Source organism: Gobio gobio (assembly GCF_949357685.1).
Source record: "Gobio gobio genome assembly, chromosome: 20".
Lineage (NCBI taxonomy): Eukaryota > Metazoa > Chordata > Actinopteri > Cypriniformes > Gobionidae > Gobio > Gobio gobio.
The window spans coordinates 45,080,360-45,103,997 of NC_137113.1; the positions used below are offsets into that span (position 1 = coordinate 45,080,360).

The window sequence follows — 23,638 nt, forward strand, 5'->3', positions numbered from 1 at the left end:
TAGACAGAAGAATGATTAATAATTATTTGTTATTTTTCTCTAGATAGACAGACAGACAGACAGACAGACAGACAGACAGATAGACAGATAGATAGATAGATAGATAGATAGATAGATAGATAGATAGATAGATAGATAGATAGATAGATAGATAGATAGATAGATAGATAGATAGATAGATAGATAGATAGATAGATAGATAGATAGATAGATAGATAGATAGATAGATAGACATATAGACAGACAGACAGACAGATAGATAGATAGACAGTCAGACAGACAGACAGACAGATAGATAGATAGACAGTCAGACAGACAGACAGATAGATAGACAGATAGACGACACAGATAGATAGACAGACAGAGACAGATAGACAGACAGACAGACATATATATAGACATATAGATAGACAGACAGACACAGATAGATAGACAGACAGACAGACAGACAGACAGACAGATAGATAGACAGACAGACAGACAGACAGACAGACAGACAGACAGACAGACAGACAGACAGATATATAGATAGATAGACAGATAGACAGATAGACAGATAGACAGAAGAATGATTAATAATTATTTGTTATTTTTCTCTAGATAGACAGACAGACAGACAGACAGACAGACAGATAGATAGATAGATAGATAGACAGACAGACAGACAGACAGACAGACAGACAGACAGACAGACAGACAGACAGACAGATATATAGATAGATAGATAGATAGATAGATAGATAGATAGATAGATAGACAGACAGACAGACAGACAGACAGACAGACAGACAGACAGACAGACAGATATATAGATAGATAGATAGATAGATAGATAGATAGATAGATAGATAGATAGATAGATAGATAGATAGATAGATAGATAGATAGATAGATAGACAGATAGACAGAAGAATGATTAATAATTATTTGTTATTTTTCTCTAGATAGACAGACAGACAGACAGACAGACAGACAGACAGATAGATAGATAGATAGACAGACAGACAGACAGACAGACAGACAGACAGATAGATAGATATATAGATAGATAGACAGATAGACAGATAGACAGATAGATAGACAGAAGAATGATTAATAATTATTTGTTATTTTTCTCTAGATAGACAGACAGACAGACAGACAGACAGACAGACAGACAGACAGATAGATAGATAGATAGATAGATAGATAGATAGATAGATAGATAGATAGATAGATAGATAGACAGATAGACAGATAGATAGACAGAAGAATGATTAATAATTATTTGTTATTTTTCTCTAGACAGACAGACAGACAGACAGACAGACAGACAGACAGACAGACAGACAGATAGATAGATAGATAGATAGATAGATAGATAGATAGATAGATAGATAGATAGATAGATAGATAGATAGATAGATAGATAGATAGATAGATAGATAGATAGATAGATAGATAGATAGACATATAGACATATAGACAGACAGACAGACAGATAGATAGACAGTCAGACAGACAGACAGACAGACAGATAGATAGACAGTCAGACAGACAGACAGATAGATAGACAGATAGACGACACAGATAGATAGACAGACAGAGACAGATAGACAGACATGTAGATAGACAGACAGACAGACATATATATATAGACAGACAGACCGACAGACAGACAGACATATAGATAGACAGACAGACACAGATAGATAGATAGACAGACAGACAGATAGACAGACAGACAGACAGACAGATAGATAGACAGACAGACAGATAGATAGACAGACAGACAGATAGCTTGTATGGACCCAGTGATGTAGTGTACATGGAGAAGAGGAGGGGACCAAGCACTGAGCCCTGAGGATCCGCAGTGATCAGTTGATGTGCTTTGGATTTCTCTCCTCTCCAGGCAACCCTGAAAGATCTGGACTAAACCAGTGGAGGTCCTGTGATGCCCAGAGATGAGAGGGTGGACCGAAGGCAGCCGATAGATCGAGGAGGACGAGGACTGATGATTTGGAATCAGCTTTCTCAATCCGCAGGGCTTCACTGACCGACAGTAATGCAGTCTCGGTTGAGTGGCTGCTTTTGAAACCTGATTGGTTGACGTCCAGCTGGTTATACTGTGAGAGAAAATATGTAACCTGGTTGAAAAAGTGTTTTCGCGATGAATGGCAGGAGAGACAGGTTTGTAACTATCTACGAGTGATGTGTTTAATGTGGGTTTTTAAGCAGTGGGGTTACCCGAGCCTGCTTGAACGTGATCATAGATCGATAGGCCTTTATTATGTCTCCCTGGAGCCGTGTGGATTACTTTTATGATAAATGGATGCACTTTTTGCGCTTCAAAATCTACCATTCACTTCATTATAAAGATTGGAAGAGCCAGGATATGTTTAAAGGAACACTCCACTTTTTTAAAAAATAGGCTCATTTTACAAGTCCCCTAGAGTTAAATCGTTGAGTTTTACCGTTTTGGAATCCATTCAGCCGATCTTTGTATCTGGCGGTAGTCAGTAGCTTCGGGAACATGTTGAGAAGAGGAAGAGTTGTTGTAGTCGAGCACATTTGGGAGTCGCTCAAGCTGTCGTCCGTCTTTCACATTTATTGATACAGTACGAACACAAATGCAATAGCATGTCATAAAGCAAGACGACATCAGTTATAACCGTAATTAAACTAAACTATCCCTGTTCTCTCTTCATCAGCAGATATTCTCTGGCTCATCTCACAACAGTTCCCACATGAGCGCTTTATAGATTATCACGACAGAATATAATAATCAATGACTGAAGATAGTTAACCCATAAATTCATCAACTATCCCGTCTCGTTCTACATGTTGTCTCTTCTTCTTGAGTCTCTCCATCATTGTCCAACTCCGGTTTGAACATAAAAGGCTGAACAGTTTTTGACATTTTCAGTGTGTGTGTCTGCGTGAGGTAATCAGAGCTGCTAACACAAGCTCTTGAAGCTCCGCCCTCTTCTAGAAAGGGGTGGGGAGCAGCAGCTCATTTGCATTTAAAGACACAAAAACAGAGCGTTTTTGCTCACCCTCAAAAAGTGACAATTTAACATGCTATAAAAAATATCTGTGGGGTATTTTGAGCTAAAACTTCACATACACACTCTGGGGACATCATAGACTTATTTTACATCTTATAAAAAGGGACATTATAGGAACCCTTTAATTTCCAATGTGGTCATTCTTGACCGCGAGGAACATAAGTGTGACTATTATTTTCAGGACCATTTAACCTTTTCGAATCATGTCCATTTTTTTTGTGTGTTGCCAAAGCCTTTATCAAGTAAAAAATTAGGGCTGCACAATATATCGAAAAATATCGCAAATGTACATATCGCAATATCCATATCGCAACTGCACGCAATATCTGAATGATTTTAATAGGCTACTTCAACATTGTGAAAAGTGTACATTTTAGGTTGATGCATATATCAGAGAATAGACTGAGCACACGACTGTTACTTATGTCACTTGCTTGACGTTAAAAAGAGTTATTAAACGCAATAACTTGCGGAAAACAACTCCTTGCAGTCTCGCGCTGTCTGACACACACACCGAAACGTGCGCACAAGCCGTTCTTTTTTCATGTCGTGTTACACAATCGAACTGTAAAATACACACACAGTTATGTCAAAATGGCATATGTCCTGATGAGTATTCATGTAAACACAGTCGGTTATGCTTTAAGTGAAAGATATCAGTTGGGGAAAGAAATAGATTTTACACACTATATCGTATTGCATATCGAATATCGCGTTTTTCTTCAATATCGCACAGCCCTATAAAAAATTAAAAAAAAATAAATAAAACACTTCCAATTTTCCGGTGAGTTAAAGGCTTTACAAATTAATCTATCAAATATGATACGTTTGGTCATTAAAGGAACACTACACTTTTTTTGAAAATAGGCTCATTTTACAAGTCCCCTAGAGTTAAATAGTTGAGTTTTACCGTTTTTGAATCCATTCAGCCGATCTTTGTATCTGGCGGTAGCACTTTTAGCATAGCTTAGCATACATCATTGATTCTGATCAGTCCATTAGCATCTCATTCAAAAAATGACCAAAGACACTTTCAATATTTTTCCTATTTAAAACTTGACTCTTCTACAGTTACATCGTGTGCTAAGACCAACTGAAAATGAAAAGTTGCGATTTTCTACACCTATATGGCTAGGAACTACTTTCTCATTCCTGCGTAATAGTCGCGGATCTTCGCGGCCGTACCATGGCTGCAGCGGCGCAATGATTCGTTGGTATTCTGTGAAACATGGTGTTAGTACACCTTCGACTTACTATCACAGGCCTTTACAACACACAGAACCATGGCTAATCACACAGCTAAATCCACAACACAATTTGTCGGCTGCAAGCCTGAAACTTTCTCTGCAACTACACGAACTTAGTGCCGGTTACATTGAAAGTTACCTAGCTGGGGCTACTTTCAGGCGCTGTAATATCATTGCGCCGCTGCAGCCATGGTATGGCCATGAAGATCCGCGACTATTACGCAGGAATGAGAAAGTAGTTCCTAGCCATATAGGTGTAGAAAATCGCAACTTTTCATTTTCAGTTGGTCTTAGCACACGATGTAACTGTAGAAGAGTCAAGTTTTAAATAGGAAAAATATTGAAAGTGTCTTTGGTCATTTTTTGAATGAGATGCTAATGGACTGATTAGAATCAATGATGTATGCTAAGCTATGCTAAAAGTGCTACCGCCAGATACAAAGATCGACTGAATGGATTCAAAAACGGTAAAACTCAACTATTTAACTCTAGGGGACTTGTAAAATGAGCCTATTTTTAAAAAAAGTGGATTGTTCCTTTAATGGCGGGAAAAGAGTTGACAAACAAGCGGCATAAAAGTCTCATAAAAGCCGGTGTGACTCTGCAATATTCCAAACTAATAGCTTCATATGATAGCTTTGTTGAAGAACATGTTCATATGAGTTCATGAGAGAAGTACTTATCCCCCCACCAACTCTCCTGAGATAAGGTTGGTCTGTGAACGTCAAGAACTGCAGGGTTTCAACTATAACCATCTATAAAAGTCAACATTTTTAATATCTTACTGTACGTGATCTTCAGTTTTGAGATCACAAAACCCCATTATAATGTGTTTTTCAATGAAAGCCTCTTCAAAATGGCCGCCTGTATTTAAGCAGCTTCTGTTCTGCTGTTGTGATTTAGCTGAAGATCAGGTCAAATTTTATGACCAATTTGTTTAGAAATCCAGGCAAATTCTCAAATGAAAAGATGGAAAACTCAGTCGTTCTCACAAATGCTGAAGCTGAAGTGCAGTGATGTCATCAAAATCATTGATCCATATTGGCAGAAATGAGAGACTAAGTTTTGAATATATCTTATATCTTCTAAATGTGAATTTTGTCATTGTTTTGGAGCACACCAGCTTATAGATAACAGTAAAACGAACATATTCATACTAAAAGCTTCGATTTTGATTTCATGGCGTCTTTAACGCCTTAAATTTGAAACCTCGCGCTTCTCTTTTGATGCCTTACGAGCGCCGATATTCACCTCAAGAAATGCAAATCTAGTTCAAAGGTGCGTCTCAACCGCAGTGGTGGAACATATGCTTGAATAAACGAGTAGCACATTAATCATATTTAACTGATGGGAACACAAACAACTGGAGAAGCAGGACTGTTTTCTGTTTGTATGAATCTTTCATATTTATTTCTTTAACTTATATATGTCTTATATCCCTCACAGAGAAACGAATACAAAGAGCGTGGATGAAGCTTTGTCGTTGGATCGGGGATAAAATGACGCATATTCAGTTCCTCAGCTCAGTCTGTACGTGTTGTTCAGTTTTCTCTCAATAACAGATATCAGTTTCTCAGGCTGAGAGGTTTGATTGAGATAACACAGACGAGTAGAGCAGGAGCAGAGCCACGCAAATCTGGGAAAGTGAACAAATATGAACAGGATAAAGTGCTTTTAATTCGATTTCCCGGCACTCATTGCATTGGAACTCGCCTGTTCCCAACGTCACAACTAAATGATGAAAAGACTATTAAATACTACTAATATGATATAAATAATAATGGTGCAACAAAGTGAATCTTGTAAATAAAATTGTGCTTTTTGATATAACCAGTATCAGCAGCTGGTGTTCATATCTGAAGCAGCAGTGCGACTCCAGCTAGTGTCCATTTGGACGGCATGTCTTTGGTCTTCAGGTTGAAGGTCCAGATGTACGTGGGTCCGCGCTGTCTGGTCTTGTAGACGGGACACTGGTACACACTGCGCATGTCCTGTTTGTCCACAGGGATGGCTTTGATGAAGATCACCGGCACTGCAGGCGTGAGCTCCTTCAGACGGGAGTCCACCATGATTCCAGCCTACAGACACACAGAACTCGCTTTAGTGATGAGCACTTTCAAGAGCTTATTTCATAGTAATAACTCTATATGATAAATCACCAATTAAACCAAGTCATCAATGTGCATTTAAATAATGTCAAGTCATAATGTCATATACTGTATATTCATATTTGTATTTTCAGATTGTTTAAAAATCAGCATGAAACTGAAATTGCGATTATGAGGACACATAAAAAACATTTATAATGTTTATATTTCACTATAATATTCCATAAATGTCCATGAGTTCATGGAGACTTTAAGGATTATGTGATAAATCAATAAGCCCCAAAAGACCAAGTGACTTTATAAATAAATCAAATGTACCAATAGATTTATTTATTGATAATTCCAATAGATACATTTCTTGACAATAATGATCAGAATTAATAATATGGTTCATATTATTCATACAAATACTTTGAATGTGGATCATCCAATCAGATTTGAAAGTTGTGATCTGTTTCATAATGTTTGTTCATAATTAGAATGAATTTCATTGAGTTTCTGTTGGCGACAGAATGATATTGATCAGTGAGTGAGCTAGCTGTAGCGCTCCCATATATACGTCTGTGTCGCCCCCTTAATATACGTCTGTGTCGCCCCCTTAAAATACAGCTGAGGCGGCCCCTTAATATACGGCTGTGTCGCCCCCTTAATATATACAGCTGTGTCGCCCCCTTAATATACGTCTGTGTCGCCCCCTTAAAATACAGCTGAGGCGCCCTCTTAATATACAGCTGTGTCGCCCCCTTAATATACAGCTGTGTCGCCCCCTTAATATACGGCTGTGTCGCCCCCTTAATATACAGCTGTGTCAGCCCCTTAATATACGGCTGTGTCGCCCCCTTAATATACAGCTGTGTCGCCCCCTTAATATACGGCTGTGTCGCCCCCTTAATATACAGCTGTGTCGCCCCCTTAATATACGGCTGTGTCGCCCCCTTAATATACAGCTGTGTCGCCCCCTTAATATACGGCTGTGTCACCCCCTTAATATACAGCTGTGTCAGCCCCTTAATATACGGCTGTGTAGCCCCCTTAATATACAGCTGTGTCAGCCCCTTAATATACGGCTGTGTCGCCCCCTTAATATACAGCTGTGTCGCCCCCTTAATATACGGCTGTGTCGCCCCCTTAATATACAGCTGTGTCAGCCCCTTAATATACGGCTGTGTCGCCCCCTTAATATACAGCTGTGTCGCCCCCTTAATATACGGCTGTGTCGCCCCCTTAATATACGGCTGTGTCACCCCCTTAATATACAGCTGTGTCAGCCCCTTAATATACGGCTGTGTAGCCCCCTTAATATACAGCTGTGTCAGCCCCTTAATATACGGCTGTGTCGCCCCCTTAATATACAGCTGTGTCGCCCCCTTAATATACGGCTGTGTCGCCCCCTTAATATACGGCTGTGTCACCCCCTTAATATACAGCTGTGGCGCCCCCTTAATATACAGCTGTGGCGCCCCCTTAATATACAGCTGTGGCGCCCCCTTAATATACAGCTGAGGTGCCCCCTTAATATACAGCTGAGGCGCCCCCTTAATATACAGCTAGCTCACTCACTGATCCCAAACAAATGTACTATAATTCATCTGTGAAGCATAAGAACAGAGAGAGTGCTTGTAATGAGAGGGAAGGATGAAGAAAAATTGAGACCAATTAGTTTTAAAGCATCTGTTTTGGCTGTCAAGTTTTCCACGTTTGCTCTTTTCAAAAATATTTTCTGCTAGACGAAATGGATCACACTTGAGCTGTGAATGTGCAGCAGACGGTAACCTATCCCGTTATAAGGTTATATCTTCACTGGCTAGAATAGCTTTATCGCTCTCATTCTACAATCAACACTTCCAGCAAGCATTCTTGCTTCTCAAAACAAGTGAAGGGTAATCCAGTGACAGGAAAGACGTACCTGTGCGTCCCATCGCGCGCCCTCCATGAACAGCCCGTGGATGTAGGCGCCCTCTCTGGGCGGCGCGTTGAACTCCTCGCGGCTCTTCTTGGTCACGTCACACTGCAGGGTCATCCGGTCCAGCGGCCACTCGTTACGGCGGGCCATGGACTGCATGATGGCTGTGAGGAATGACTGAGGGTTGAAGAAGCCGGCCAGCCAAACCACAGAGGGCAGGCTGAAGTCCGAGGTCCAGGTCTCCAGCTCTCTGATGCGGTTCAGGAGGTCCACAAACCAGATGGCCAGACCAGACATGGACGGATAGGCGCGCTTGGTCCAAGAGTCGGGCACTTGGTCCATGTAGACGGCGTTCTGTAAATTCTCCATGTCGTTGGTCATCGTGAGCTCACCCTGTGAGAGGAATACGTGAAACAGTGCAGCTGAATCATTTTATGTCACAACATCTATTCGTTTTAAATGTTAAAAAGAAATCCTAAATAACAAATGAACAGATTATGTGCAGGTAAACAAATCATCTGAGGTCATCTTCTAGTGTTTATGTTGATAACAGCATTCTGCTAATTATTTAAAGTAAATGAAACAGATGCAATATGAAGCAAAAATAAAAGGTGCACGCATCATTTTAGTTTTTACAGCATCATATTTCCCACAATGCTATGTGTCCATAATTTCGATAACTTGAATGTTTTTTTCATGTTAGTAAAGGTCTTCAGTCATTTGAGTAGCTGATTCTGTACAGGCTCCACACAGAAGTGAAAATTATTGACCTTCGCTAGTTAATAGTTGTCTTTTCTTCATCGTTCAGGGATTTAATGGCATTAAAATAGGTCTGAAAGAGCAACACAATCTCTCGTCTAGCAATTTAATTTCTCCTGTTACCAAGCACCAGAAAGAGACTGGATGTGTCATTCTAGCAGGGGTGTGAAGAAAGAAATAACAAAGTGTGTGTGAGTGTCTGTGTGAGTGTGTGTCTAACCTTCAGGCCCAGATTGAGCTCTTTTAGAGTGCGTCTGATCTCTTGTATCAGGACATTCATGCGCTCACACTCCTGTAATGCCACAACAATATACGGCGTTCTTTCCTCCACCTTCCCCATCATCTCAGACATATTGAACTCTTCCGGAAGCTTCTCCAGAATCTCATCAAGCACGGCTTTAACCTGGAAACACAAACACATGCCAGATGAAAGACCCTGTCTGAAATCACTCCCTATATCAAGAAATAAATATTTGTATCTCTGTGGCAAAAGTCTTTCACTATTTTGATAAGTCATCCATTGATTAAAATACACTATATTGCCAAAAGAATTGGGACACTCCTCCAAATCATTGAATTGAGGTGTTCCAATCACTTCATGGCCACAGGTGTTTAAATCAAGCACTAGGCCTGCAGACGCTTTTACACACATTAGTGAGAGAATGGCTCGCTCTCAGGGGCTCAGAGAACTCAAGCGTGGTGCCGTGATCGGTGGAAACCTGTGCAATAAGTCCATTCAGGAAATTTCCTCACTACTAAATATTCCACAACTGTTAGTGGTGTTATAACAAAGTGGAAGCAATTGGGAACAACAGCAACTCAGCCATGAAGTGGTAGGCCATGTACATCACAGAGCGGGGTCAGCGCATGCTGAGGGTCACAGTGCACAGAAGACGCCAACTTTCTGCAGAATCAAGAGCTCCAGTCCTCCAAACTTCTGTGGCCTTCAGATGAGCTCAAGAACAGTGTGTAGAGCTTCATGGAATGGGTTTCCATGGCCGAGCAGCTCATCCAAGCCTTACATCACCGCAATGCAAAGTGTCGGATGGGCAAAGTTTGAGCACGCACATGTAATATCGGAGTGAAAAAAAATAATACAGACATTGGCAGGACGTGGGACAAAGCTCCCAATTTCGGGACGCCCTACTTCAAATACATTTTTTCCAAAGATGGTTTCTATCTTTTTAGACTGTTTTTTATCACGTTGATGTTAGTTCAAGTGTTCATTCTTTAAATAAGTTTAGTTATTTGATGCTATAAAAACGGGGGGGGGGGGGGGGGGGGGGGGGGGCGTTATGATTGACAGCTGAGAATGACGGCTTTTCTGAGCGAAGTCGTCACTGAGGCACGAACGGACATTTTTCGGGTACTTCAGGAGGAGATTTGAGCTTTAACTTTAATCTCTACATTTCCATAACTGTTTATTTCACAAAAAGTTGTTAATTATGCGGGAGTGTGGGCGGGACCTTGATATCGCGGCTCCACTTCGCGCTCACTACTGTGCAGACTCGGGCTTCAAGTTGCTACTCCGCAAAATCGAGACCCAAGATGTCAGCGCCGTATTTGAACACTGACGGCTTCACCAGTCCCCCTTCTCGGAGAGTTTAACGAGGTCAAATGTAACACTAATTCACTGAACTAGGCAGAGATGTGAGTTCAGATCATACTGGAAACAGATAACAACAATATCCCTGAGTAGGGTCAATTCAGGTAAAATGAGACACAGTTTGCCACTGAGATGAATGGGGAAAAATGTCCCAATTATCTGAAATTAAACCTAATTATTTTTGCTGTGAGAACATCAATATGGTATCATGAGGTAAAACATTTTCCTCCTCTTTACAAATGGAGGGAGTGTGTCTTATACAGTATATCATTTCCAGAACCTTCTCATCGCGCGAGCCAGACGTTCCCTCTCCCGAGCCTCCATCTCTGGGCTGCAACTCCAGCACAGTGCGGAAGAGCTTCTCGGACGTCTGCGTGAGGAAGCCGATCTCTGCGTTCGGGTGCAGGCCGTACAGGTACGGAGACTCGGCCGGAAGAGAAGCATCGATGTACTGAAACAGATCCAGAGAGACATGTCATGAGCTGTAGGACTAAAATAATCCAGCTAACAAAAATATGTACTAAAAAACCTTTTGCTAACGTTCCCGTTACGTTATGAAAACGTTATTCCTGAACGTTCTCTTCTGCTGTGATCATCATTAGACAGAACGACACTGTGTGCTTCAGTGAGTCACTGGGCCTCTCGACTGCTATGATGCTTTAAAAGCTAAAAACTACTTACACACAAGCGCATACAAGAAACACAAACACAATACTCTAATGATGGAGTCTAGCATGTAGTTCTCTGCTGTGAGAGCCAGAATATTCCCCATGCATGACCCAGCATCCCAGAGATCTCTCAGACAGAAATGAGGCTTAATTAATTAGCTGGGCTGTAGACACATGCAGAAGACGGAGAGAGCCAAGAGCAATCATACAGAACAATCATGTCATGCCCATTCAAACTGTGCCATGTGGAATTGGATGCAACTTTGAGGTTTTTTTTGTTTAGTTTTTTTTCAAACACTGTGGTAGAAAACATACATTCAGATCAGTCCAGTCGAGTCACACTTTCCACAGATAACCGTCCTTTAATCAGGTGATTCTGAGATCACCTACGGTACTCACCGTCATGTAGCTCCAAACTCGTGAGGCTTTTTGGAACAGAATAGGAGTTAATGTCAAACAGTGAAAGCTGATGATCACTGACTAGCATCTACAGCATTTCTTGCCTAGTTCACCAGGTTCAGGGGTTTCACAAAAAGTCTGAGAAAAATATTAAAGGGATCCCATGGTGTTCCCACTGCGCAATGTGACGTCGTAGTGACGTCCTTTCTAAGTAATTTTTGGACGTCCAATTTCGGTCCACTGAAGGGGTTGTCTTGTAACGCCAGGTGACGTCTTTTTTCGACGTCTCCGATACGTCAAATGTTGACGTCCGTGGGACCTCTGTATATGGGCTATTTATAGTCCAAATGTGGTCGTTTGTGGACGTCTTTTCAACATCATATTTAGATGTCGTTTTTATGCAACTTCTATAACTGTAGTCGCATGTTTCAAGAGGGTGGAGGACATGTTTTCTGTACCATGTATTAAATTTCCTGTAGCTTTGTTTCAGTAGCTAGTTTCGACAGGAAATGCATTGCATCTTTTTATGCGTCTCCAGTTGTTGCTGAGACAATCAAACTGAGTTTTTGGGAAATTATCTGGAACATATGCCACCTTCTGAAATGGGACTAGATTGTTTTTCAAAAAACTCCATTTGATTGTCTAAGCAGCAGGTAATAAATGGAGACGCATACATAGGTGTAATGCATTTCCAGCTCAAACTAGCTTATATCACTGTTTCCGTTTATATCACGTGTCATCAGAGAGCCTGTGATTGAAGGAGAGAGACCTGGGAGTGTTTAATATGAGAGGAACAGTCCAATGTACAGGGGAGATCGTCAGAATAATGATTATAATCGATATTTCATTGAAAATGGATATGATTGATTACAAAACGCTCATGCAAACAACAAGGTCTTTTTCCCTTATTTTTTCGTTGTTTTGGATTAAAAAGTGGGATGCATTTCGAAGAGTGTACTACACAGACATGTATGCTGTTGTTTCGTGGATTCGTCCGATCCGATCTGTACAAGGAGATACCGCGTTTTTTATGCTAATGTTTAAATAGCTTCAGCATTTCATTTAACCCTTTCCTCTCATGTGTATTTATTGCAAAAACGAGTTCAGAACATGAATCTTGAGTGTTTTAGCTTTCAAGTATTAATCATGTTGATAACAGCAATGTTGATATTTGTAAATAAAAAATTATATATCATGTAAATGTTCTTGCACCTCTCATAGACGTCCAAATGACACCCAAAAAAAATTACCCAGTTCAAGGTCTAAAGTTGAATGTCAAATTGACGTCCAAGTTGGGTCATGGTTCGACGTCAAAATAGTGCACCTAGTTTGGACGTCGAATAGATGTCCAGAATTGGTCATGGACCGACGGACCCAATATAGACATGATCTGCACGTCTATCCGACGTCCAATGTTTAGTGTATGGCTTAAAGGAACACTCCACTTTTTTTAAAAATAGGCTCATTTTACAAGTCCCCTAGAGTTAAATAGTTGAGTTTTACCGTTTTTGAATCCATTCAGCCGATCTTTGTATCTGGCGGTAACACTTTTAGCAAAGCTTAGCATACATCATTGATTCTGATCAGTCCATTAGCATCTCATTCAAAAAATGACCAAAGACACTTTCAATATTTTTCCTATTTAAAACTTGACTCTTCTACAGTTACATCGTGTGCTAAGACCAACTGAAAATGAAAAGTTGTGATTTTCTACACCTATATGGCTAGGAACTACTTTCTCATTCCTGCGTAATAGTCGCGGATCTCCGCGGCCGTACCATGGCTGCAGCGGCGCAATGATGGAAAGCAGCGCCTGAAAGTAGCCCCAGCTAGGTAACTTTCAATGTGACCGGCACTAAGTTCGTGTAGTTGCAGAGAAAGTTTCAGGCTTGCAGCCGACAAATTGTGTTGTGGATTTAGCTGTGTGATTAGCCATGGTTGTGTGTGTTGTAAAGGGCTGTGATAGTAAGTCGAAGGTGTAACTACCACCATGTTTCACAGAATACCAACGAATTATTGCGCCGCTGCAGCCATGGTACGGCCGCGGAGATCCGCGACTATTACGCAGGAATGAGAAAGTAGTTCCTAGCCATATAGGTGTAGAAAATCGCAACTTTTCATTTTCAGTTAGTCTTAGCACACGATGTAACTGTAGAAGAGTCAAGTTTTAAATAGGAAAAATATTGAAAGTGTCTTTGGTCATTTTTTGAATGAGATGCTAATGGACTGATCAGAATCAATGATGTATGCTAAGCTATGCTAAAAGTGCTGCCGCCAGATACAAAGATCGGCTGAATGGATTCAAAAACGGTAAAACTCAACTATTTAACTCTAGGGGACTTGTAAAATGTAAAATGTTCCTTTAACACCATGGGATCCCTTTAAGTGTAATATAAACACAACATGCTGTTTCCAATACTAAACATTTGCATTTTATATTGACACTGTGCTAAATCATGAAAATGTTAAAATGCGAACCCCTAAAAATACATTCTCCACAGACCCCAGTCTGACCTCTGACCTAGTGAACCAGGACTGGCTTTACATCCAGCAGAACCTTATCGCTGTAATCACTACAGTTGGAAATGCTTTATGTCCCACAGGTTTGCAAATGTAGGCGTGATTTCTCTCTGTACCTGATGATAACCGTTGTAGTCCATGTTTCCGGGCAGACGGAAGCCGTGCGCGAGGTACAGCTCTCCGTCCATCATCTCTGGCTTGATGAACTCTTCCAGATAGGTACGGCAGAGCCGGCGGTCCCAGTCGTCGGTGATGTGACCGCCGTACATGATCTCACCGAAGAGGTAGCGCAAATCATCATAGGGCACCTAGATGAAGAGTCAGAGCGCTTAAAGAATGACCTGCAACCGTCTGATCAGCAGGCCTGAACCACCAAACCCCAGCACTTACAACCCATGCATTCTAAAAAAAAAAAGGTTCTATATGGCACCAAAAATGGTTCTTGGCTCGTAATCATAGGGGAACCTTTTTTAGTGCTATATAGCACCAATTTTGGTGCTTCAGTGGTTCTTCAGAGGTTCTTCACCGGTTCTTTGACTAAGGTGCTATATAGCACCTCTGAAGAACCACTGAAGCACCAAAATTGGTGCTAAATAGCACAAAAAAAGGTTCCCCTATGATTACGAGCAAAGAACCATTTTTGGTGCCATATAGAACCTTTTTTTTTTTTGTGTGATTAACTCTTTAGGGACAGATTTACTAACTTGCGCCAATGCGAACCCTCTTTTGGCGTTAAAATAACTACTGTTGTTTTCAATATAATACATTTGGATGGTGATTTATACTTCTAAGCTCCTAAACAATACACACACACACACACACACTCTCCATAGACGTAATGGTTTTTATACTGTACAAACTGTATATTTTCTCCCCTTACACTAACCCTACCCCTAAACCTACCCATCACACAAAACGTTCAGCATTTTCATGTTTTATAAGCTTGTTTCCTCATGGGGACCTCAATTTAGGTCCCCACGGTGACACAAGTCCCCATGCCATGTGCATTCAGGTTGAAGTCCCCACCGGGATAGGAATGAACACTCACACACACACACACACACACACCCTCACCTTGTTGTTAGCCTCCAGATAGTTGTACAGCACGTTGATGGAGATGGTCAGGTCTCCAGTGTTGAACGGGTAGCTCCTGTTCCAGCCCTGAGGACCGAACTTCCTCCGCTCCGCCACCACCGCGTGGAAGTAGCACAGGGCGAACAGAATGCTTTTGAACTCGTTCTCGCGGGCGCACATCTCCAGAGTATCCTGTCAATTAGGACACATCTGTATCACGTTTCACATTCTGCCAACGAGATCCGACTTAAGAACTAAGAGAAAGTGATGAAAGTGAAAACCTTTGCGGCTGCTCTTTCATTGTTAGGGTTCCCAGTGGACACCAGCCATTAGGACAGACAAAAGAAAGACTCCTTTCCAATATATTTAGGAGCCGAGTCTCCTTTTTAAATGCCTCTGCTTGTCAGAGCTTTCATCGCCAGGCTCATCATCTCAATGAGTGTGAGGGATTGAGGGGGTCCAGAGCCAAACGGCAAATTGGACATTGCTTTTACCATGAAAATTGTTGAAAACATTTTAGTGGCTCAATTTTTGTGACGCCAACTTCAAATTTGGAACACAACTTGATTAGACATATGGCTTTGGTTTTCTAGCAATTTTAGAGACCATATTATTTTGTAAAATATATGTTTTGAATAAAATGCAAAACGTTTAGTTCAGTGCATTTGCTTTACAATAAGGGATTGAGGTGCAATCCAAAGGATACAAGATTTCCAGTAACATCATTAACCCTCTGGTGCTCTTTGGTCTTTTCTGACCGGAAAATTTTCTGTTTTGAAATTTTAAAAATCACTGCTTCATCAGAATGATATGAAACTTGGTTACTTTTCTAGCATTAGGTATGGTAACACACAAAAAAATTAAATGCATGATTCGAGCATGCTAAGTGGTCGTAAAAAAAATATTCCCACTTGTGCTCTTGTCTTTGGTCAAAAATGACCACCATAGGAAATTAATGGGAAATCTGCAAAAACACAAAATCACAGAAAAAAATCCATATTTCTAACAAACAAAAAAAATATCTAAAACTTTATAATAAATAGTCTTTGAGATTTTTTAAATATATATTCAAATCCATCAACGAAAAAAAATAAATCATTAAATGTGTTCAAAAGAGAACTAGGGAATTCTCAAGCCTCTCCATAGAGACTTCTAGTGATTACACCCATGGTTGCATGATTTCTTAAATCATTCCAAAAGAGGGCGCTAATCTGCCTTCAAAAAAATAGATTTTGAAGGCCTAGTCTCTATTTTAACCTGAAATACTGCAATAATTAAAAACAAAAACAAAAAATTACAAAACATTTTTTTGTATAATTTTCAATGGCAAAAATAGACCATAATTATTGCATAAATATAAAAAAATACCATCAAATCATCTCAAAATACAAAATTAAAAAGAAAAAATATTATTGAAGAAAAATAAATTGCATTGGTTTTTCTAGGGGTGGAGGAAGTTTAATTTTTAGGTGTCCGGTCACTTATGACCTGGAAGACAACCAATGCATCCCCTAAACGAAGAGCACCAGAGGGCTAAACAAATATCCTCTGCTTATGAATATGCCATAAGCAATGGGAGCTTGAATACAGTAGTTTGGAGGTGTTGAAGCTCTGATCCAGCATTAACATTCAGTACTCACACTAATACCAATGCAATTTATGATCTCCATAGCGATGTGTCACTGTTCGTCACAATCAAACCAATCACCAAGAGTCAAAAATCATTTGAATTTGACAACTCCAACAGGAAGCAATTGACTCGCTGAAAAGGTCAATATGAAAGTAGCTGTCATTTTCTGGATCACTGCTGCTTAAACTGGGCTCAGACTAGAGGAGTTTTTAAATCCTAACCGATTATGAAATCTGGTGGCATCACTCACATGGGCTCAGACTACAGGAGTTTTAGGCCAATTTATCCCCGATTTTCCCCTCCCAAGAATCTGAGAAAAAATATTGTGGAGGACCTCGATTGGTTCGGCGCAGATCATCTGGTAATGTGAGGCATTCACATATTGAATCTTGCACTTCTCGATCTGCTCTCACACAAATCAGGGCTGCCCCGATCATGTCAAACATGTTTGATATTAAGGATTTTAAATTGGGATGATTGCGTATTCTTTCACAATAGCCAATGAGAGAAGTGAATGAGAGCACTTTTGAAATTGCGACCGCGAAACAACTGTGTGCAGGTCCGTTGAACACGTCTCGGATCCCAATACAGGTCGGGAGGTGGAAGATTCGACATTACCAGGTCATCTGCGGCGAACATCGGAACCGATCAAGGTCCTCGACAAGATTTTTTCTCAGATTCTCGGGAGGGGAAAATCAGGGCTAAGGGCGTTTTCACACCTGAAAGTACGCACCAAGGTTTTGATACATTTTATACATTTGGTTAGTTTTGGTTTGGTTTCACATTGCAATTATGCGAGCGCACTAAAGAACTTTTTTTTCTTTTTTTCTCCAAAGATATAAATTTAACATTTCAGAAAGATACAAATGTTTCATATATAATTCTTTGAAAATGTCCATAATATCGTGAAACATAATAAAAAACATAACATAATAAAAAAACATAATATAATAAAAAAAATTACAAAAAGGGTATACATGTGTATTCAAATAAGATGAGGAGTTTAATTCTTTGTAAATGTCCATAGTTAGGGCCCAAGCCCTGAAAGGGCGCAGAGCCCTATTGTTCTTCCTCAGATTATTCTTTGTTTTTTTTTTTTGTTTTTTTTGTTTTTTTTTCGACTTCTCGGGTACTTTTGGGGCACTTAACATGCTCGAAAACTCTTGAAACTTCGCACAGGCGTCGGAATGCGCGGCCATCAGAGCCGGGCTGAAGCTGGTACCCGGGCGTGGCAGGGGGGCTCGACAGCGCCCCCTTAAGTGGGGTCTGAAAACTTGGTCCATATATCAAACACACTTGCACGTACATGTATGAAACTTGGTACACATTTAGACCTCATCGGGCCGAACAACTTTCGTGCTCATAGTTATGTGTCAGCCCAACAGGAAGTGAGCTATTATGGGTTGTTCGGAAAACGCATGCTCTGGAATTTAATATACTCCTCCGAGGCCATTGTTTCGATCATTGCCAAACTCGGTCAGCATTAAGTGAACATATCCAGGATGCTAAATTGCGAGCGGATTTTTGATATCTCGAAAAGTCTGGCCGTGGCGATGCAACGAATTTATGGCGAGAAAAGGGAAACAGGAAGTGTGTTTTAACTTGTGCAAACATTGACTGGTTTGGATGAAACTTCAGCTGTGTGTTCGCTGTAAGAGGCCGATCACATGGATATGACTTTTGTGAGTCAAAGTTATAGCGCCACCAACTGGCAGCAGGAAGTGTGTCACTTTCAAAAATGCTTTGAATCACCATCTTATTTTCACCAGATTTATTTCAAACTTCATCAGTATAATGTGAAAACATGACAGATAGAGACGTATGAAATGGATTCCTGAAATTTCAAATACTGTTGCCATGGCAACGTGTCAAAGTTTAATAATCTTTTGGCTGTTCTGAGGCTCTTAGCATGCTTGAAATTGCTTGAAACTGCTTGAAACTCAACACACACATCAGAGATGTCAGTCAGTACACATGGGCAAAGCCTCAGAAACGGGCGGGGATGAGGGGCTCTCTAGCGCCACCTTTTGACAAAAGTGAAGGGCTTCGTTTCATCTACAATCACCAAACTCAGTATATATATTGACCTCATCGAGCCGGACAACTTTCGAATTTACAGTCATTAGCTCCGACCAACAGGAAGTCAGATATTTTTGTTTGAAGGTGAATGTTTGGTTAAATCGGGGTCTGAGTTTTTACGTTCTCCTCGTAGGCGATTTATTCAATCTCCACCAAACTCGGTCAACATGAAACAAAGATACTGAAGATGCTAAAATGTGAACGGATATTGGATATCTCAAATGGTGTTTCCATGGCAAGGGATTAAATAAGGACAAAAAAGGGGAACAGAAATTCTCTGTGTCTGCTGCTCTCCCCTCAATGAACACAAGATGGCAGCATTGTATTAGTTTTGAAGCAGGATAAAAAAAAACTTGTTTCTCTCTCTCTCTCTCTCTCTCTCTCTCTCTCTTGTTTGTGATTTATGAGGAAACAAATTTGTATAATGACATGGGTATTAAACTGGTATTACGTGTATGTGTGTGTGTTTAAAAACATACTAAAACAATGTTTTATTAAAATGTAACCAAATAGCTTTAAAATAATCATACTATTTTTCAGATCAATATATTTATTTTATTTAATATATTTCTTCTGAATATTTATTCTCTGTCTGCCCTCCCCTCACTAAAAGGTAGCAGTGTTGTTATTTTTGAAACTCTCTCTCTCCGTGTGTGTGTGTGTGTGTGTGTGTGTGTGTGTGTGTGTGTGTGTGTGTGTGTGTGTGTGTGTGTGTGTGTGTGTGTGTGTGCTTGTTTATGTGATTTATTAGGGACGAAAATTTGTATAATGACATGGGTATTACACTGTTATTACAACGTAGTGGTTAATGAGGACATTTCATGTGTCCACATAATAAAAATATCTTTAAAAACATACTAAATAATGTATTATTAAAATGTAACCAAGTAGCTTTAAAAATATACTACAAATTACAATGAAAACATGGTTTATGAGAATATTTCCTGTGTCCCATAAATGAAATAGCTTTAAGGGGTGTGTGTGTGTGTGTGTGTGTGTGTGTGTGTGTGTGTGTGTGTGTGTGTGTGTGTGTGTGTGTGTGTGTGTGTGTGTGTGTGTGTGTGTGTGTGTGTGGGCATGTTTTTGTGAAATATCAGGACACAAATGTGTATAATGACATGGGTATGACATAGGTATTACAAAAAGAGGGTGAAATATGAGGACGTTCCCCATGTCCTCACTTTTCAAAATGCTTATAAATCACACAGAACAAGTTTTTTTCACAGAAAGTGAACTGCACAGTCTCCTGTGAGGGCTAGGTTTAGGGGCAGGGGCAGTGTGTGTGTGTGTGTGTGTGTGTGTGTGTGTGTGTGATGGGTAGGTTTAGGGGCAGGGGCAGTGTAAGGGGATAGAAAATACGGTTTGTACGGTATAAAAACCATTACGCCTATGGAATGTCCTCACATTTCACAAAAACAAACGTGTGTGTGTGTGTGTGTGTGTGTGTGTGTGTGTGTGTGTGTGGGGGCATGTTTTTGTTAAATATCAGGACACAAATGTGTATAATGACATGGGTATGACATGGGTATTACAAAAAGAGGGTGAAATATGAGGACGTTCCCCATGTCCTCACTTTTCAAAATGCTTATAAATCACAGAATGAGGTTTTTTTTCACAGAAAGTGAACTGCACAGTCTCCTGTGAGGGGTAGGTTTAGGGGCAGTGTAAGGGGATAGAAAATACGGTTTGTACGGTATAAAAACCATTACGCCTATGGAATGTCCTCACATTTCACAAAAACAAACGTGTGTGTGTGTGTGTGTGTGTGTGTGTCCACCAACTGGCAGCAGGAAGTGTGTCACTTTCAAAAATGCTAAATCACTGTCTTGTTTTCACCCGATTTACTTCAAACTTCATCAGTATAATGACAAAACATGGCAGATGTAGACATACGAATGGATTCCTGATATTTTACATACTGTTGCCATGGCAGTGTGTCAAAGTTTAATCATCTTTTGGCTGTTTTTGAGGCTCTTAGCATGCTTGAAATTGCTTGAAACTCAACACACACATCAGAGATGTCAGTCAGTGGAAATGGGCAAAGCCTCAGAAATGGGTGTGTTGGAGGGGTGTTTATTACAACATAATCATGGTTTATGAAGACATTTCATGTGTCCCCGTAAATCAAAATAGCTTTAAAAGCATACTAAACAATGTTTTAATAAAAATGTAAAAATGCAGAATGTTTTCTGTGATGGTAGGTTTAGGGGTAGTGTGTGTGTGTGTGTGTGTGCGATATGTAGGCTTAGGGGTAGTGTAGGGGGATAGAATTTACAGTTTGTACAGTATAAAAACCATTAAGTCTATGGAATGCCCTCCGCCTGTCTTTCCCCTTCCCCCTCTCTATCACTCTCTCTGTGTGTGTGTGTGTGTGTGTGTGTGTGTGTGTGTGGAGGGGGGGGGGGGCTCTCTCTCACCCTGTATGTGTGTGTGCCTTTCTCTCAGTCCTTCCCCTCCCCCTCACTCTCACTCTATCATTGTGTGTGTGTGTGTGTGTGTGTGTGTGTGTGTGTGTGTGTGTGTGTGTGTGTGTGTGTGTGTGTGTGTGTGTGTGTGTGTGTGTGTGTGTGTGTGTGTGTGTGTGTGTGTGTGTGTGTGTGTGTGTGTGTGTGACTTTCTCTATTTATTTTTTATATTGGACCACACATATTGATTTCAAATATATTCAACATATTTTTTTCAGAGAGTGAAATAAAAAAAACTTTCTCCCACCATTTAGATTTTATTTCTTTTTGTTGTTAAAATCTTGTGAACCTGGTTCAATGTGCAGATTGCCTCTCTCTCAGTCCTTCCCCTCCCCCCTCACTCTCAGGCTCACCCTGGGTGTGTGTGTGTTTGATTGTGTGCGCGCACGTGTGTGTGTGTGTGGTGTGTGTGTGTGTGTGTGTGTGGGGGGGGGGTGTCTCTCTCACCCTGTGAGTTTGTGTGTGTGCCTTTCTCTCTCGGAATGATAATTTACCCCTTTCGTATCATAGACTATCACAAAAAACTATCACTTTAGTGTGAATAAGTTAAAAAGAACTACAAACACCTTGAATTAAATACTGGCCTTCTGGACTTACAAAATTTTGAGCAGGAAAATATAACTTTTATTTATTTTATCCTATGACATTAAAATTAATCTAGATTTAAATTACATCATGGGTGTGGCTTGTGGTGATAGTGGCACCAGCTGCTGCAGTAAATGTGGCATATTCGAGCGATTTAAAAAAATTATCCTGTTTAAATGCATATTGCCTGCCGTGCACAGTTAAGCTGATGCCACCGGCGTGGCGGTGCCACCGGCTTGGGCCCGTCATCGCTGCTCGCAGCTTTAATTCTTTTTGCTTTGCGGTTTGAAAGTCCTTTGAGAGTTTTAAAATAAATCTTCATGTCAGCCTTGAAATGGGTGATGTTGGGAATCCTGTCAGACCATTTACATTTGTGTATGTAGAACTTCCAGAGTAATATTATAAGATTTAATATAAAAACACGACTCTTTTCTATATCCTTTTTGGCGTAATAAAAAGTGGACATTTCAAGCTTTATATACACATATTTCTCAGGTCTGTGAGGCGAGTAGCTGCTGAGTTTGGGTTTATTTGAGACGCGCTCCAGTTCATGTACAAAGCATGTGATCGCTCCCGCGATTATTGTCTGCTATAGACTATTTGCTTCTTATTTATTAAATCCAGTCAATTATCTGATTAAACGTTGATTAAAATTAAGAAACAATTGATATAAAACGAAATTCACATTAAAGAAAGGCTTTCTAAGCCAAATCATACAAAATTTGTTTCAAAATATTTTCTGACCTTCTGTCTTCTGACATATTGCGCATTTTTTCACTTTTCATAATCAATGTAGCCTAGATGAAACTAAAAAATAACATTATAATATTTAAACATAAAAGGAACTTCCTGTAAATGGTCTGAAAGTACAGAAAATAGGCTACTTTCACACTAGAAACGAACCGAACCTTTGTTCAGTTTGATCCGGAACGAGACTGCCTCTTTTCGTCTGACCAAATGTCGTCTGTTTGGTCCGGACCGTGGTCCGGGGGACGTTTCACACCTGTAATTTTGATTCAGACCAAACTGAAAAGTCCGAAAATCCAGACCAAACAAGGTAGGTGTGAAAGCGCCCTAAAACTCCTGTAGTCTGAGCCCAGCTTTATTAGAGTTTGAGAGCTGTTTAGGACTTTTTCTCTGCCATTGATTTACTTTCAAGGTGCGTTCATGACTAGAATGTGACTCGTTCTGCAGAGAAAACCTGCTGGAAAGCCACAGTCATCAGCACTAGAATTGGCCTGGAGTGAGCTGGAAAGTCCTGCCACAGACCAGGCTTCATCGAGGACACAAGGAGAACTGTAATTCGGTCACAGAGATTCTCTCACAACAAGCAGATGCTTAATATTGTATCAGCCAAATCCAAGATATACAGGACCTCACAGAAAACATGACATTACACCTAATTTCCCTGTATTGTTCAAAAATGCAGAATAGTTTAGACTGAAAATAGGGGTGTGTCAAGAGAATTACAAAAGTTTAAATTTGAGTTTTTTTGGGTAAATATTGCACAACATAATTGTAGTGGTATGCGACTATGTGACGCTCCTT

At 40.3% G+C, this 23,638-nt stretch overlaps 1 protein-coding gene across 1 annotated transcript in view; it reads right to left on the reverse strand.

The window, feature by feature from the left end:
* Nucleotides 1-6,144: 6,144 nt before the first annotated feature.
* The window catches only part of dnah9 (dynein, axonemal, heavy chain 9), a gene marked incomplete at both ends in the record, with an annotated part of 193,344 nt that continues 175,850 nt past the window's right edge, over nt 6,145-23,638 (reverse strand). The window contains 6 exons of the mRNA XM_079845505.1: nt 6,145-6,372; nt 8,309-8,698; nt 9,285-9,467; nt 10,951-11,121; nt 14,374-14,565; nt 15,332-15,523. Coding sequence (XP_079701631.1) covers nt 6,145-6,372; nt 8,309-8,698; nt 9,285-9,467; nt 10,951-11,121; nt 14,374-14,565; nt 15,332-15,523 — 1,356 coding nt within the window. The remainder of the gene's footprint in view (nt 6,373-8,308; nt 8,699-9,284; nt 9,468-10,950; nt 11,122-14,373; nt 14,566-15,331; nt 15,524-23,638) is intronic.